General features: G+C 37.9%; 1 protein-coding gene across 2 annotated transcripts in view; it reads right to left on the bottom strand.

Moving 5' to 3' along the window:
* LOC150081121 (ubiquitin carboxyl-terminal hydrolase 24-like) overlaps positions 1 to 19,279 on the bottom strand; it is a 908,750-nt gene that overhangs the window by 742,861 nt on the left and 146,610 nt on the right. For both annotated transcript variants that reach the window (XM_090381072.1, XM_090381073.1), the window contains exon 10: positions 9,476 to 9,590. In XM_090381072.1, coding sequence (XP_090237198.1) covers positions 9,476 to 9,590 — 115 coding nt within the window. The remainder of the gene's footprint in view (positions 1 to 9,475; positions 9,591 to 19,279) is intronic.

Below are 19,279 nucleotides of genomic sequence, written 5' to 3'. Positions count from 1 at the left end.
CCTTAGCCATAATTATGAGAGCATCCTTGGATTCAGGGGAGGTTCCCACGGACTGGAGATGTGCAAATGTATCCCCAATTCACAAAGGAGGTTCGAAGGGTGACACGAATAATTACAGACCAGTTAGTTTAACTTCTGTTCCGGGTAAAATAATGGAGTCACTGGTTAAAGATGCGTTGCAGGATCATCTAGACAAGACTGCAGCAATAATTCAGACACAGCATGGGTTTGTTAAGGGAAAGTCTTGTCTGACAAATTTGATTGGTTATTATGATGTGGTCACAAAGGAACTGGATGCAAAAAATAATTTTGATATCATATACTTGGATTTCAGGAAAGCTTTTGACACTGTTGCGCATGGAAGACTACTGTACAAATTGGAGCAGAATGGTATTAAGGGTAAGTTGCTACAATGGATAAAAGGATGGTTAAGTGGGAGAAGACAGAGGGTGGTAATCAATGGGTGCTGCTCTTCGTGGACTAATGTTATTAGTGGAGTCCCACAGGGTTCGGTGTTGGGTCCGGTGTTGTTTTGTATATTTATCAATGATATTGATGAAGGTATATCAGGCTTAATGTCGAAGTTTGCAGATGACACGAAGGTTGGCAGGGTTGTTAATGACAGTAATGGCAGTGTGCTACTGCAACAGGATCTAGATAATTTGGGCAGATGGGCTAAGAAGTGGCAACTGAAGTTTAACCTTGACAAATGCAAAGTACTGCATATGGGTAGAAGTAACCCCAGAGAAACGTACCAACTGTGTGGTACTACACTTAAGGTGGTAGAAAATGAAAAAGACCTGGGAGTAATTGTGCAGTCAGATATGAAGTTTTCTGAGCAATGTAGACAGGCTGCTAGGGCAGGTCATGGGGTTTTGTCAATGATATATAGGAATTTTGCTAGCAGGGAAAAGGAGGTGATTGTCCCTCTGTATAAGGCAATGGTCAGGCCACGCCTTGAGTACTGCGTACAGGTCTGGAGGCCTCATTTTAGGAAGGATGTAGATTTGCTTGAGCGTGTACAGAGAAGAGCAACACGATTGGTGAGGGGAATGAAGGGATCCTCTTACCAAGAGAGGCTTAAGTTCTGCAAATTGCAGTGTCTGGAGACTAGGCACCTGCGCGGTGATCTGATTGAGGTCTATAAGGCCTTGAATGGGTTGAGCACGCTGAATTCTGATGGTATCCTCCCACTTGTTCAGAATACGAACATACGGGGACATAAGTTCAAATTAAGAAAGGATAGAGGTAGAATAGATGTGCGGAAATTTGCCTTTAGCCAGCGGGTGGTTAATTGCTGGAACAAACTTCCAACTGTCGTTGTGGAAGTTGATAGGTTAAATAAATTTAAGGAGGAACTGGACAGGCATTTGGAGGGTATGGTGTGATTTTTTTTTTTTTTTTTTTTGGCTGATGCTGCATAAGCTCCGACACTTGCTTTCTTGCATCAAGTGCCACTACTACTACTACTACTACTACTAGTGCAAGAATCTCTTTCGCCTCTGCCAGTGGCTACTGTCAATCTATTGGTCTTTGTCTCCCCCCAAGCTACAGCTCCTACTCCTATTCTTAGTTACCCTAACACATCCCATATACCCACCTATTTCGGGATGACTGCCATCCGTCCCTGAAACCCCCAACACCCCACGCTCCAGGTCGCTACTTATTCTAATAGAAGTTGTGCAAGAATCACCTTCACCTCTACCTACGGCTACTGTTAAACTATTAGTCCTTGTATCCCCTCCCAAAGCTATCAGTTTTCCGACCCACCTAACACTGCCTCGATGGCATCAGCAAATATTCTTGCACCCTTTCTATTTAAGTGTATCCCATCCCTATAGAAGCAGTCTCTCCTGTTAACAAGTACAGTCCAGGCTGAAAAAAATTCTACCCCTTGAGCCTTGCACAATCTTTCCAGGGCCGAATTGATCGACAAGGCTCTCATCATATACTCCCTCCTATCGTGTCTGGGCAGAATTGCAGACACTTTCAAATTCAACCCTAATTCTCGGCTTTTGTTCAACAGTGACCTGTACTTGTTAAGTAATTCTGCCGGTCTCCTACTCCTAATATCATTAGTGCCAACGTGTACAACTATATCACCTTTTGTGCCCTTAAAAGATGATATCCGCTCTACAACATCATCAACCTTTGCCCCTGGCAGACATACCCTGGTCCTGTTCCACCTATCCTTTTTACAAAGCATGTTTCCCGTTTCCCTGACAATAGAGTCACCAACAACTACTAGTTCCTGTGGGACCAGCGCATTCTGCCTTGGGGGTTGCCGCTGTGTTGCGTGATGACCAAGTGCAAGCTCTGGCGTTGATGTGGGCAGCTGAGAGCCTGATGGGCCCCTCAATTTAGATCTTTCGAGGGCATCCACCCTGTCCTTCAAACTCTCATATAGGCCCATAACAACGCTGAGTTGTCACCTGATTTCCTTACACTCCTTACATCGTGCACACACAAAGACATCCCCCATGGCAATGTCATGTTCCGTTCCAGAGAGTTCGGCAAACAAATGCAGATGTAAAATATCGGGTGGTTATAAAATAAGTTTCCCTATTCAGGAGACCCTGGTGTAAAAATGGTTAGAGTTAGCACTGTGAAAATCGGTGGTTATGTCATTTAGGGTATGGAGAAGCGATCTGCAGAAGAAAAAAACTTAGCTCAAATTTCTGCTACCAGGGAGAAATGGCACTGCACACCTGTAAAAGTTGTCATTTACTTCAAGACACGCTGCTCGTGCAAATGACATCCTATTAGATAAAAGCAGAAAGGCCAACACCACCTTCAATAACATTATGGCTCTTACAAAAAAGGAATGTGCTCTTTTAGTAAAACTGTTCTACCAGAATAATAGTAACGCTAATGCAGCACTATGTGAATATCGGAAACTTAAAGGTTTGCATAAAGGACCTTTGACATCAGTGGAGCTTCAAAAACTAATAAAGAAATTTGAAGAGACTGGGGAATTAGATGTAATTCTAGGCAGGGGACGACCACGTATCAGAAAGGTGATAGTTGATGAAGTGCTGGTTGCAATGGCCTCCAGGTCAGAATGCGAAACAGTACCAGCCCGTAGTGCCAGAGGTATGTCAAGAGACTTGAACCTTCCTTGGTCTACTGTACGTAAAGTGCTTCAAATATTTTAATGCTGATTCCTGTACAAGATTCACGTAGTGAAAAACTGAAGTCTTGTGATCAGCAACAACAAACAGATTTTGTTCTACGATTTCTGGCTCATATGGAACTTGACGATACATGGGCTTAAATGACCTTGTGGTCTGATCAGGCACATATCACTCTTCATGGGGCTGTAAATGCACAAAACTGCTGAATATGGGAAACTTCTTGTCCATATGCTGTGCATGAAAGACCACTACAAAGTCCATTCGTTACAGTATGGTGTGGATTCACAGTAGAGTTTATAATCAGACCATTTTTATTTGAAGAGTCTACACCTCATGGCCTCTTTCTGTAAGGTGTACTTACTAGTGCATGGTACTGCATTCTTCTAAGAGATCACAATATTCCTGTCCAACTCTGCAAGAAAGGCAATGCTTGGAGACCGTAGTGTTCATGCAAGATGGTGCCCCACCCCATGTTGTCGACAAGTGAAGGAACTGCTCTGTTCAACATTCGGAAATGATCGAATCATTTCATTTCTAGAGACTTTCCGCAGTTCTGGCCAGCCCAATCACCAGACCTCAGACCATGTGATTTCTGGCTAGGGTGATACCTGAAAGACAGAGTTTACCGTGGCTGCATACAGACACTTATCGATTTGAAAGCAAGCATTAAACAGCATGTGGCCAACATCCCCAATGAGATACTATGGAACTGTCGCACGCAGTCCTCTGTTTTCAGAATGCCATCTCAAGTGAAGGAAAGCACATAGAACAATATCTGTAGATTTCTAAGTTCTGATATTAAAATCTAATCCTAAGTTAAGTATTCGATCTCATGTTTACAGTGCCAATTTTTCCCTGTTAGGCAGATGGGCTAAGAAGTGGCAACTGATGTATAACATTGACAAATAGAAAGTACTCCATATGGGTAGCAGTAACCCAAAAGAAATGTACCAACTGTGTGGTACTACACTCAAAGATGTGGAGAATGAAAAAGACATTCATATCTGACGGTAACTGTGCCGTCAGATATGAAGTTCTCTGAACAGTGCAGACGGGCTGCCAGAGCAGGTCATGGAGTTTTGTCAATGATATATAGGAATTTTGCTAGCAGAGACAAGGAGGTGATTATCCCTTTGTATAGAGCAATGGTCAGGCCACACCTTGAGTACTGTATTCAGGTCTGGAGGCCTCATTTAAGGAAGGATATAGAGTTGCTAGAATGAGTACAGAGCAGGGCAACAAGATTGGTGAGAGGAACAAAGGGGTGTGCTTACGAAGAAAGGCTTAAGTGCTGCAAGTTGCAGCATCTGGAGACTAGGCACCTGCGAGGTGATCTGATCGAGGTTATACACCTCGATCAGATCATCTTGAATGGTTTGAGCAGGCTCAATGCTGATGGGATACTTCCGCTTGCTCAGATTAAAGACCTGAAGTGGCATAGATTCAAATTGAGGAAAGGCAGTTGCAGAATAGATGTGCAGAAGTTTGCCTTTAGCCAGCGGGTAGTTGATTGCTGGAACAGATTTCCATCTGTTGTTGTGGAAGTTGACAGCTTAAATAAATTTAATGCTGAACTAGATAAACATTTGGAGTGACCAGATGGGTGAAATGGAAAGGGTTTTTTTTTTTTTATAATAATAATAATATATATATATACAGCCACTCCCCGGCTTGATTAGACCGGGGTTCGAGCCCGTCACCACCAAATACAGAAGATGCGGAAAGGTCAGGGAATGACCACCGCATATCCCGGAGCAATATGGCCTTAGTTGCTAATGCTCCTAAAAAACCAAATAACATAACAACTCCCCGGCTTAAGTAATACTCAACTTACGGAAATTTGGCTTTACATAGGTTTTTGTCGGCTGGTGCAAACTTAAAAAAATCGTGAAAACATATTTTGCATCCCGTAGGAATAAATGGAGGTATCAGGAAAATATCATAATGTGAGCCCAACAACGAATTGTTTTTTGGTAATTCGTTCCAAGACCTCGGAAGTTGAAATTTTCACTATATAACTAAGTTATTCATCTCTCTAAAATGTCATTTTTATAATGGAAATTGTACTACACTTTCATTGTTATCATATGTTCTGTTATAAGAATGAATTTTGAATGCCTTTGTGATATTTTTCTAAAATACTGGCTCTGTTTTAGAAAAAATACGCTTTGTTGGCTTTTTTCTTATATTTATGTAAGCAAAATTTATTTCATTGTTTTTCTGCTATTATCCTATTATAATTTATATATAAAATTCTGAAATATATTAATAAAATAACAATTACCAAAAATATTGCAGATGGAATCTTCATCTTGCTAAGCTTACACACATGAAAGAACATAAATTCAAATTGAGGAAGGATGGATACAAGTCAGATGTGAGTAAATTTTTCTTCAGATAGGGTGTGGCTGATTATGAGAACAAACTCCTACCTGGTGTTATGGAGTGGATAATTTGAATAAATTTAAGGAAGAACCAGATAAACTGCCAGAAGGGGGACGGGCAAGTGAAATGTGAAGGTTATTTATTTTTTTTTTTTCCCGAGGCTGTATAAGTCACCAATTTATTAGAAAATTAAATTAGAGACAATGTAGAAATCAAACAAACCATAACAGAAACAGATGGGGCCTCATAAGAAGAAGAAGAGAGTAAATCAAATCCAGGGCTAAAAGATTTCTCATGCAGCAGCCAAAAATGCTCTACACACAGCTTTACATTATACTGAAGAATAGCCTGATTCAGTGGTAATGATGTAATGTTGATATATGCATAATGTATATGTTTAAAATAAAATTAAATCTTATGGTATGCATCTAAATTTTTCATGACTCTCCACTTTAAATGATGTTTTCAATTAATCTACCAAATACCAATCCCAATCACATTGGATAAAAGGGCCTCCACTATAATTATAAAACATTCAGATTACTACCTTATAAAACATTCAGAGTACTACCTTATAAAACATTCTGATTACTATCTTTACACATTCAAATCTATGACAGTGTTGTTTTGACAAGTAAGCTCTATTCATAAAATTCTACCCCATGCAAGGCTCATGGGTTAGAATTTTTTTCAGCAAGGTCTGTGCTTGCTAACAGGAGAGACTGCTTCTACAGGGATGGGATACACTAAAATAGAAAGGATGCAAGAATATCTGCTGACGCTATCGAGGCAGTGTTAGGTGGGTCGGAAAACTCCCAGCTTGGAAGGATTCACAGACTAAAAGATTAACAGTAGCCACAGGTAGAGGCAAAAGTGATTCTTGCACTGGTTCTATTGTAATGAGCAAAAGTCTAGAGAGAAAGATGGTGGGGATTTCAAGAGTAGCTGGGAGTCAGTCACCATGGAACAAGTAAATACATGGGCTGTGTTAGGGTAACTAAGTGCAAGAACATGTGCATGTATACATGCATCTACACCAATGCTAGAAGTATAGTAAATAAATTTGATGAATTTGAAGTGCTGATCAAGGCATCAAAGGCAGATATTGGAGACATCGTGTCGCACAGATATAAGCAGTGCAGAACTGGAATTTGGGGAGTACAATATGTACAGAAACAGAGTTCAATATGTACAGGATGACAGGGTAGGTAGGTAGGGAGGAGGGGTTATGCTGTTAGTTAAGAATCACACAAAATCTAAGGAAGTGCATCTAGTTGACATGGGTGGACAGTAAAAGGTTGAGTCAGTTTGATGTGACAAACACTGGGAAAGGGAAAATATAGGAGTGTGTTATAGGGCTAATAATTCTGATGAGTACAACAAATCATTGTGCAGAGAAATAGAGTGGGCCAGTAAATCAGAATATCTTGTAATGTGATGGGGGATTTTAACTTTCCAGATATTGACTGGAACTTGTTATTGGTCACTCGCACGCTACCAAGACTTTTGTGGATTTATTGGAAGATTTCTTTCTACAGCAACACGTTCGAGGGGCAACCAGAGGGGTAATATTCTTGATCTGATCATCAGTAGTGATTACCCATGCATTAGGAATTTACATATAAAGGAACCACAAGGTGACAGTGATCACAGTCTACTCATGTGGAATTTACTTAAAGATGTAACTACCATCAAGGGTAAAGGGAAGGATTTTTGTTTTCATAAAGGTGACTACAGTGGTCTCAAGCAGTTTTTGAATTCTATACAGCAGGATCAACTGATGATGTTAAAAACAGTGAATTCTAAATGGGAGGCCTTTGGGGAATTAATCTTGGAAGCTAAAAGGCTTTTCATTCCACTAAGAAATACTGTTCAAGGTTTAGGCCTAAATGGATGTCAGATGAACTAATGAGGCTCATGGCAGAGAACAAAAAATGCGTGGGATGCATATAAATTAGCAGGTGACATAGAAGCATATGGCAGATATAAGCTAGTCTGTAATAAAGTAACAAAGGAGGTTAGGCAAGCGAAGGCAGATTGTGAGAAATCCTTGGCAAAGGATGCAAAGAAAAACAACAAAGACTTCTTTATTTATGTAAACTCTAGAAGAAAGGGGATAAATCAGATTGGTCCACTTGATGTTGGTGCTTCAACTGTTGATGGTCCCACTCAGATAGCTGACAAACAGAATGAATATTTTGCATCTACATTCACACATGAGGAATTCTGTAAGGAAGGGGAAGACAGAAGTTTACTAAACTCTAACAGGGAGCTAAATGATTTTGTAATAACGGAGAGCAAAGTGGAGGAGAAATTGTTGAAGTTAAATATAAAAAAGGCACCTAGAGCAGATGGAATCAATCCAGTTATATTGGAGGAGGCAGCAAGGGAAGTAAACCCTTAGCCATAATTATGAGAGCATCCTTAGATTCAGAGGAGGTCCCCACGGACTAGTGATATGCATATGTATCTCCAATTCACAAAGGGGGTCGAAAGGGTGATGCAAATAATTATAGACCTGTTAGTTTAACTTCTGTTCTTGTTCTAATAATGGAGTCACTGGTTAAAGAAGTGATGTAGGATCACCTAGAGAGGACTGCAGTAATAGTTCAGACACAGCATGGGTTTGTTAAGGGAAAATCTTGTATGAACAATTTGATTGGATACTACAATATGGTCACAAAGGAACTGGATGCAAAAAACAATTTTGTTATCATATACTTGGATTTCAGGAAAGTTTTTGATACTGCTGCACATGGAAGACTGCTGTACAAATTGAAGTGGTATGGCATTAAGGGCAAGTTTCTGCAATGAATAAAGGGATGGCTGAGTGGGAGACTGCAGAGAGTGGTAATATATGGACACTGCTCTACATGGACTAATGTTATTAGTGGAATCCCCCAGGGTTCGGTGTTGTGCCCATTGTTGTTTTGCATATTTATTAATGATATTGATGAAGTATATCAGGCTTAATGTCCAAGTTTGAAGATGATACAAAGGTGGGCAGGGTTATTAATGATAGTAAAGACAGTATACTACTGCAACAGGATCTAGAAAAGTTAGGTAGATGGACTGAGAAGTGGCAACTGAAATTTAATATTGACAAATGCAAAGTACTGCATGTGGGTAGCAGTAACCCAAGAGAAACATATCAACTGTGTGGTACTACACTCAGGGAAGTGGAAAGTGAAAAAGACCTGGGTGTAATTGTACAGTCAAATATGAAGTTTGCTGAGCAGTGGAGAGGGGCTGCCAGGGCAGGCATGGAGTCTTGTCAATAATATATAGGAATTTTGCTAGCAGAGACAAGGAAATGATTATATCTTTGCATAAGACAATGGTCAGGCCACATGTTGAGTACTGCATACAGGTCTGAAGTCCTCATTTTAGGAAGGATGTAGAGTTGCTAGAAAGAGTACAGAGAAGGACAATAAGATTGGTGAGAGGAACAAAGGGGTTCTCTTACCAGGAGAGGCTTAAATTCTGTAAGTTGCAGCATCTGGAGACAAGGCTCCTGCGAGTTGATCTGATTGAAGCATACTTGAATGGTTTGAGCAGGCTCAATGCTAATGGGATACTTCCACTTGCTGAGATTAAGAATGTAAAGGGGCATAGATTCAAACTGAGGAAAGACAGTTGTAGAATAGATGTGCGGAAGTTTGCTTTTAGCCAGCGGGTGTTGATTGTTGGAACAGACTTCCATCTGTTGATTTGGAAGTGCGATAGCTTAAATAAATTTAAGGCTGAACTAGACTAACATTTGGAATGACTGGATGGTGAAATGGGATTTTTTTTTTTTTTTTTTTTTTTCTTGGCTGATGCTCTATAAGCTTGCTTGCATCATATGCCTCAACTAAAGCAAATATCAAGAACTGACAGATATATAATTTGGCACTGAAATAAAAATGGAGTTTTAAAACACAATTTTATAACTGCAATGTGTTATTCATTTTTACCTTCTAATGCTATTGAAAGAACTTCTTTCTCTGCTAACCAGTCTAGTAGTTCATCTGGATCGACAGCAATTTTTGAAGATCGAATGGAAGAACTATCATCAATCAGCTTGGTTATCTAAGACAAAAATATAATATACTAAAATATTTATACAAGTTTGTTGATCCTAAAACTATAATTTTACTGTAAAATGTACAGCTACAAAAAATTAATCTAGTTTTCAAAATCACTTAGAGAATCACACTAAAACAAATATAGAAAACAATATATATGAAGGGTGTCAATATGGCTTCTATACCAAGTTATTTATTAACTCAGGAATGTGGTGTACATGTCATAGAGGTACTTAACATTTTTATTATTATTTTTTTTATTTATTTTTTTTTACATTAGCTGCCACCACAGTTGTGGCACTTGTCTTGCACAGTTAGGTACAGAGATATCAGAGTCAACCAACTGCATCCATCAAAAGAACTACTGAATTGCTACCTAGAACTACAGTACCCTATGACTATGTGGGGTGGGGTGAGGGAAAATTTTAAATTCAGAAAGGCTTGAACTTCCCCCGAATGAAGGAGGTGGAAGGTTTAAAGAAAAAGCATTTTAATTGGATGAAAGATGATTGATGTCAAGTGTTTAGTTGCATTGTCTCCTATGGAATCCAAGCAGATAAGCCAAGCAAATTCTATTCTCTTTATGCAAACATACTCACATGAAATCTTTACAAAAACTTTTAATGGGGTTTCCAGTTTTGGAAGAACACATCTTTCAGTTAGTGATTATTGTCACCATTTTCAATTCAATCAATCTTATATATATATATATATATATAAATAACTATATAATATCGGTGTAAATACACCATAGTTAACCCATAGATTTGAGCTACGATTGTAGCGTAGAAGGCATCGTTTTAATTGTATCTCATATTGTATCACACCCTTATGGCATCTCTCATAATGTGGATATAACTTCGCAACTGAGATGGCTTGTTGTATTACCTACCCGCCCACTGATGACGAAGCCAAAAAGCTTCGAAACGATCGTCTGGGTGGTGGTACGCTGAAAATAAATAACAGTAGCCTTCTCTACTAGAGAAGCGTTATTTATTTGAAGTAATTCAATAGTAGCTATCTTGTTGTGAAGGCAACCACATTATGAGATACAATTAAAACGATGCCTTCTATGCTACAATCGTAGCTCAAATCTATGGGTTAACTATGTTGTATTTACACCGATATTATATAGTTAATTATCAAAACCCATAAGGATTATGCCTAGTGCATTTAATTTTCCAAATATATATATATATATATATATATATAATTATATATATATATATAGTGGATTCCCTTATATTCAATATTCATTATATATATATAATTATATATATATAGTGGATTCCATTTATTTGGGCCACCAGTTAATCGGGGCAGCAGTTTATTTGGGGCAAATCTTTAAAAACAGAAACCAATCGAGAAAATAGCCAGGGTTTACTTCGCTTAATTGGGACGCATGCCGTTTAATCGGGGCAGGAGACCGCAGCACTGGAGATTACCCTACGATTGTCTCCGACGGTACCACGTGGTTCGGTCGAAATTCTGGAGGTCACAACCATAAAACAATAAAAACAATTTGCAGCACCTGTTTATTGGGCTTTTCTGTTAGTGAAATCTATCATATTGAACAGTAAACTCAATCTTATTGGATTTGCGATAATATCAACAGCTGGAATTCTGTGGGTTATTATTAGCATTAGCATTCGCAAATGTATCCCCAATTCACAAAGGGGGATCGAAGGGTGACACGAGTAATTACAGACCAGTTAGTTTAACTTCTGTTCCGGGTAAAATGATGGAGTCACTGGTTAAAGATGCATTGCAGGATCACAGTAATTACAGACCAGTTAGTTTAACTTCTGTTCCGGGTAAAATAATGGAGTCACTGGTTAAAGATACATTGCAGGATCAGCTAGACAAGACTGCAGCAATAATTCACACTCAGCATGGGTTTGTTAAGGGAAAATCTTGTCTGACAAATTTGATAGGATATTATATGTGGTTACAAAGGAACTGGAAGCAAAAAATAATTTTGATATCATATACTTGGATTTCAGGAAAGCTTTTGACACTGTTGCGCATAGAAGACTATTGTACAAATTGGAGCAGAATGGTATTAAGGGTAAGTTGCTACAATGGATAAAAGGATGGTTAAGTGGGAGAAGACAGAGGGTGGTAATCAATGGGTGCTGCTCTTATTTTTCTAATGTTATCAGTGGAGTCCCACAGGGTTCGGTGTTGGGTCCACTGTTGTTTTGTATATTTATCAATAATATTGATGAAGGTATATCAGACTTAGTGTCGAAGTTTGCAGATGATACAAAGGTTGGCAGGGTTGTTAATGACAGTAATGGCAGTGTGCTACTGCAACAGGATCTAGATAATTTGGGCAGATGGGCTAAGTGGCAACTGAAGTTTAACCTTGACAAATGCAAAGTACTGCATATGAGTAGAAGTAACCCGAGAGAAAAGTACCAACTGTGTGGTACTACACTTAAGGTGGTAGAAAATGAAAAAGAAAATGAAAAAGACCTGGGAGTAATTGTGCAGTCAGATATGAAGTTTTCTGAGAAATGCAGACAGGCTGCCAGGGCAGGTCATGGGGTTTTGTCAATGATATATAGGAATTTTGCTAGCAGGGAAAAAGTGATTGTCTCTCTGTATAAGGCAATGGTCAGGCCAAGCCTTGAGTATTGCGTACAGGTCTGGAGGCCTCATTTTAGGAAGGATGTCGATTTGCTTGAGCGTGTACAGAGAAGGGCAACAAGATTGGTGAGGGGAATGAAGGGATCCTCTTACCAAGAGAGGCTAAAGTTCTGCAAATTACAGTGGCTGGAGACTAGGCACCTGCACGGTGATCTGATTGAGGTGTATAAGGCCTTGAATGGGTTGAGCACGCTGAATTCTGATGGAATCCTTCCACTTGTTCAGATTACGAACCTAAGGGGACATAAATTCAAATTAAGAAAAGACAGATGTAGAATAGATGTGCAGAAATTTGCCTTTAGCCAGCAGGTGGTTAATTGCTGGAACAAACTTCCATCTGTCGTTGTGGAAGTTGATAGGTTGAATAAATTTAAGGAGGAACTGGACAGGCATTTGGAGGGAATAGTGTGATTTTTTTTTTTTTTTTTTTTGGCTGATGCTGCATAAGCTCATACACTTGCTTTCTTGCATCACATGCTACTACTACTATTAGCATTAATAGAGGCATATGATGCAAGAAAGCAAGTTTATGCAGCATCAGCAAAAAAAAAAAAAAAAAAAAAAAAAAACAACTTCCACTTCACCCCTCCGTTCGTTCGAAATACCTGTCCAGCTGAGCCTTAAATTTATTTAGGCTATCATCTTCCACAACAAGGGATGGAAGTCTGTTCCACCAACCAACTACCCGCTGGCTAAAGGCAAATTTCCGCAGATCTATCCTACATCATCTGTCTTTCCTCAATTTGAATTTATGCCCTCTCAGGTGATTATTCTGAGCTATTATTCTCAGGCGATTATTATAGTGAAATGTGTTTACACTTCCATGAAATCTTCAATCATAAAAAAAATTAATTTTCAACTCTTCTCTTCATTCCTATTTTTAAAGCTTTGTAACTCGTTACTCCGTTCTCACTTGTGCGTATCGTGTTACTTGCAATTTGTATGTGCCGCGTTCTTTGTTATTGATTGCTTATCATTTTACTGTTTTAAATTTTAACCCCCATCCACAAATGTCAGTGAAAAGAAGTGTCAACTAGTTCGTATGTACATATTACAGTACGTATTAATTATTCTGATTATCATGTATATTCTTCCGATTTTCACGTATCATTTATTTTTTTTAATTGGTAAGGTAATAAAGGGTAAATTTGTGCTTAATATACCTTTGCTTTTATAGCCTGTGGATAATATTCCTCCTATTTTTGCTAATTAGAATTGCTGTTTAATAGAATTAAAATTAAATTCACAAAAGTGATCACAATGACCGGCACTTACTGCACATCGTATAGTGAACGGTACTTTACTATGTTGAGTTCATCGTAACGTGATTTGATTGTACAGTGAACCAATTGTAAAGGGGGGGATACATTGTATTTTTAACTATTTACATGAAACTTCGGATAATTGGGGCAGCCACTTAATCTGGCCAAAATGCACTAGTTCCCGATGTGTCCCAAATAACCGGAATGGACTGTATGTATATATATATATATGGGTATTATAAATAGGTAGTCGATGTAACACCCTAAAGGTAATGTTTAAAGAGTTACATATGAAAAGAGGTATACAGTTGATGAAATGGTTTCAGTGAATGAAGGATTAATAGTATGACAAATGCACCTAAAAGCAAAAAGCAGCATTAAAGGATGCAAGAGTATATATAAGTTATATTAATATATTGAATTAAGTATGCATAAATGGATGTGAAAGTTACACAAAGTCCCAGTAACTAGAAGGGTTGTCAGTAACTAGTTAGAAGGGTGAGGAAAGTAGAAAAGGAAGTGTAGTAGATTTATGAAAGGTGAAAGAATGTTAATATCCTAGAGGTTATGATGAATTAAGAAAATTATGGGCTGAATTGCCAAGCCAATATAAAATGGGGTTACTGTAAAATAAAATTAATAGATCAAAATACTAACAAAATAAAAATAAGTCCATGTAAATGAAACAATTTCATGTATATCAAATTAGATATATCCACATGTAGTATTGGATGTGAATTCACTGTGGAAAGAAAGAATAGTAAATGAATCCCAGGATAAAGAACCAGTTGACAAATCCACTGGTAATGTAGTTAAGAATACAATTATACAATTGTATTGTATAATTTATACAATATTGTAACAATTATACAATACCATTATAAGGCTCTCTGATTTACTGCCCACTTTATTTCCCTGTACAGTTTCTTATTATACTCATCAGAGTCATTAGGCCTATAACACACTCCTACTCTCAATTTTGATATCCCAATGCTTATGTCACACCAAACTAACTCGACACTGCACTGTCCAGTGATGTTGACTGGCTTCACTTCCTTGGATTTTGTGTGTTTCTTAACTAATAGCATAACCCCTCCTCCCTTCCTATCCTGTCTACCCTTCCTGTACATATTGTACTCCCCAAATTCCAGTTCTGCATTCCTTATATCTGTGTGACACCACGTCTCTGATATCCCAACAATATCTGCCTTTGATGTTTTGAGCAACACCTCAAATTCATCAAATTTATTTACCAAACTCCTAGCATTGGTGTACATGCAAGTATACATGCACCTGTTCCTATTCTTAGATACCCTAACACAATCCATGTGTTTACTTGTACCGCAATGACTCCCAGCAGTCTCTGAAATACCCTGCATCTTGTTTTCCAGGCTGCTGCTCATTCCAATAGAAGCAGAGCAAGAGTCACTTTTGCCTCTGCCAGTGGCTACTGTTAATCTATTAGTCCTTGTATCCCCCAAGCTAGCAGTTTTCCGACCCACCTAACACTGCCTCGATAGCATCAGCAAATATTCTTGCACCCTTTCTATTTAAGTGTATCCCATTCCTGTAGAAGCAGTCTCTCCTGTTAACAAGTACAGACAGGCTGAAAAAAATTCTACCCCTTGAGCCTTGCATAATCTTTGGTGGAACAGGACCATACTCTGGTCCTGTTCCATCTATTCTTTTTACTTAGCATGTTCCCCGTTTCCCTGACAATAGCTTCACCAACAACTACTAGTTCCTGTGGGACCAGTGCATTCTGTCTTGCCGCTGTGTTGCGTGATGATAAAGTGCAAGCTCTGGCGTTGATGTGGGCAGCTGAGAGCTTGATGGGCCTTCAATTTAGATCCTTCGAGGGCATCCACCCTGTCCTTCAAGCTCTCATATAGGCCCATGAACAACGCTGAGTTGTCGCCTGATTTTCCCACGCTCCTTACATCGCGCACACACAAAGACATCCCCCTTGGCAATATCATGTCTCATACCTGATTGCTCCACAAACATCAAGCAAACGGTGCATTTTAAAAGGCTGTGATTCAAAGGGCAACTGCCCCCCCTCAGGTCTCCCCTGAGCCACAGCACTCCCATTAGCTTGAGCCTTTTGCTTTGCTGCTCTGGTCTGAGTCATTATTTCGATTCAATTTAAATAAAATGTCAATTTCAGTACAAAATTATAACCCTAAACTTGTATCCCAACACAGTTATAACACTATATATATATATCTATATATTTTTTTTTTCAGTATCAAGTATTATCTTCGAGTTTAGTTATAAATAAATAAATAAATTTTCTGTTTATACTCCGGAACGACCAAACGGTCAGAGGAGTTTACAATATACACAGAATACAAGAAACAGCACCGTATTCGGCAGTCACGGGCTTGAACCCCGGTCACTCAAGGCACGTGTACTTATGCACCCGCGCGCCTGACCACTAGGCTACGGCGGCCTAATATAACTTTCGTATCAAGTTAAGTAGTAATTAATTATATTACGTTTGTAAAATCTAAAAGTACAATTTAATTGACAATGAAGTTTAACAAGATTAATAAATTTTACTGGTTAATTGATATTATATACTATACTAAGCTAACGCTATCTAGTTCGGGATATATCGTTGTATGTAGTTGTATATAGTAAATTATAACTGAATTTATTACTGATAAAATGAGAAACTATATTGAAACAGTATTTATAAAGTAGATAGGGATATTATTGTTGAGCAGCTTATTATAAAGGAGTTGTAGAGTTTTGGTGAACAGTAGTTGGTTACTGCATATATTAGCCAGTATGGTTTGGATACTTATATTTTTATTTATTTTGGAATATTGGAATGCCAGTTGGTAAGGTAGATGACATCAAAGTTAAATTTATTTCTTTTATCATATATGTCAATATTATATGGAGGTGAAGTATTGTTAATAATAACAATGAGGTCAAGGAAGTTGGCTGTGTGACTGGTGGAGTTTTCTTTATTTAGCTTCACTACGTAAATAGCTTTGGCTATTGGTTCAAAGTTAGTATTTAAGACTAGGAGGTCATCTACATATCTGAAAGCTAATAGGTTATACAGTAAACCCCCGCTTTTTGCGGGGGTTACATTCCTGAGAAATGCCACGAATACTGAAAACGTGAATACTGAGTTATGGCTCCCATAGTAATAAAGGGGTTCCGTTCCAAAGTATGAAATATATAAGAAAAACTAGTCTAAAATTTTGTCTATGTATGTATTATATGTACCTTCATAATATGATTATGTGCATAGACAGTACATAGTGAAATGCAAGCATAAGGCATCGAAATGAAAATAAGAAACAATTTAATATTAAATGTAATATTTATTAGAAATTTCAAACAAATCTTTCAAACCAGCACCTTTGCTAGCTAAAAAACGTATCCCGCCAGTGCTAGCTAAAAAACTTATCCCGCCAGTGCTATCCCCAGTTTCGCTAAAGTGTTGATAATGGAGTTTTGCCTTTTCACGAATGATGAGTGAACTTAATGGAATTGTATTTTGAGTTCGGTCTTCTATCCACAGATTTAAAGCTTTTTCCATTTTTTTTAATTTAACATCAAGAGTTACAGAGCATTTTTGAAGCAATTAGCGTGTTTTCACGGACACTACGGCAATTTTTTTCTTCTGATTTTTTGATTGATCGTACCGTTGACTCATTGATTTTATAATGTTTTGTCACTGAGGAGACACTTTCACCATTAGAAATTTTGTCTAATAACTCGATTTTATTTGCTAATGTCATCACCTTCTTTGATCTTTTCACATTTCCCTTGTTATTCGTAGTCATATTTTTGTACGGGTTAGAAAGAACTTGTCCACAATAAAGTCACTTTCTTCCGTTAACACACTCGAAAAAGTCTGTTTTACACTGCAAAACGGTAGATTTATCACTTTTGTAAACATATCAATTTATAAATTGATAAATTTATTCAATTTTATAAATTGAATAAATTTATCAATTTATAAATATAAGCATATAAATTAAAAGCAAACGACAAAACCTTCCATGACAAGCACATAACACATACTGAACAAGGATTAGCGAGAAACATCCACGCTCGCGATTTTGTCACCCCTCTCCACCACCCACTGAGTGCTGTTTTGATTGGGAAAGATAATTTTAGTCACGCCCATGTTTTTTTATGGCGGAAAATGTTCACGGCGCTTTAAAATTCACATTTTTTAAGGTTTCATTTTATATTAAATCAGCAACTGCGAATAGCGGTGGTTTACTGTAATTTGAATTATTTATGGTGTATAGTTCTTCGTAATGATGCAGGAATAGGTTGGAAACTAAGCTTGTTTATAGGTAAGTTTGCCATCGAAGATATAGTTATTTAGCAAACAGAGTTTTACACAGTTGTTCCATGTGTTTTCATTTATGTTTAATTTATCTTTGTATGTATATAAAGTGCTTAGCATCATAATACACAGCCATTTCTGAATAAACAGAAAATTTTAAGGTGGCATCGTTTTAGGTTATATCTCATATTGTGAATGCCTTCACAACGAGTTGCCATGATATTGCACTACTTCGAATAAGTAACGCTTCACCTAAGGAGAAGACTAGTGTTACTTATTCTCAGATAGGTACCACCACCCAGACAGCACTGTTTCAGGGCTATTTGGCCCTTCGTCAGTGAGTGGGTAGGTACCCAAGTGATGCAATGGTGGCAAAAACAGTTATGAAGTATAACTCCACAATATGAGAGATGCCTGATGGTGTATGATGTATTTAGACTAAGGCGCATTTAGGGCTAGAGCCTCAAGCTGCGAACAAATTTAGACTATGTATATAAAGTGCTTAGCATCATAATACACAGCCATTTCTGAATAAACAGAAAATTTTAAGGTGGCATCGTTTTAGGTTATATCTCATATTGTGAATGCCTTCACAACGAGTTGCCATGATATTGCACTACTTCGAATAAGTAACGCTTCACCTAAGGAGAAGACTAGTGTTACTTATTCTCAGATAGGTACCACCACCCAGACAGCACTGTTTCAGGGCTATTTGGCCCTTCGTCAGTGAGTGGGTAGGTACCCAAGTGATGCAATGGTGGCAAAAACAGTTATGAAGTATAACTCCACAATATGAGAGATGCCTGATGGTGTATGATGTATTTAGACTAAGGCGCATTTAGGGCTAGAGCCTCAAGCTGCGAACAAATTTAGACTATGTATATAAAGTGCTTAGCATCACATAGTCTAAATTTGTTCGCAGCTTGAGGCTCTAGCCCTAAATGTGCCTTAGTCTAAATTTATCTTTGTATCTGTGATAAAGCTGTTTTAGCACAAATATCAGTAAATTATGTGGTATGGAGGTAAAAAAGTTGATAAAATCAAATGTTTCGATGTTTGTTAATCTAATATTAGTTATCCAAGTATATTTGAGATTATTAAAAATAGTTTTTAGTAGTTTGAAAAAATGTTTGGCTGGAAGGTAGCAGTCACTGTTTTTAGAGCTTGTAATAAATCTGAAACCTACAGGTTGTTTATGAAATTTTGCAATCATATAGAGAAAGGGTAGTAAAATTGACATTTTTCTATAAAGACCAATGTCTTGTATAATGTGTTTTAGTTGGATATTGTTGAACCTGAATTTTTTGACAGAATGAAACAAAATCTTTAAGGATAGAATTTTTGATGTTAAGAAGGAAATGGTTTATTATGGGTAAATTAAGAGTATTATGGTCCCAATGTGAGAAACTGTGGGAAACTATGACTATTATGGGTTTCCCAATCCACATAATTCAGCTG

The sequence above is a fragment of the Mastigoproctus giganteus genome, chromosome 9 (assembly GCF_048544385.1).
Source record: "Mastigoproctus giganteus isolate SK-2022 chromosome 9, ASM4854438v1, whole genome shotgun sequence".
Taxonomy (NCBI): Eukaryota; Metazoa; Arthropoda; class Arachnida; order Uropygi; family Thelyphonidae; genus Mastigoproctus; species Mastigoproctus giganteus.
This window is presented reverse-complemented; position numbering and strand designations above follow the sequence as displayed.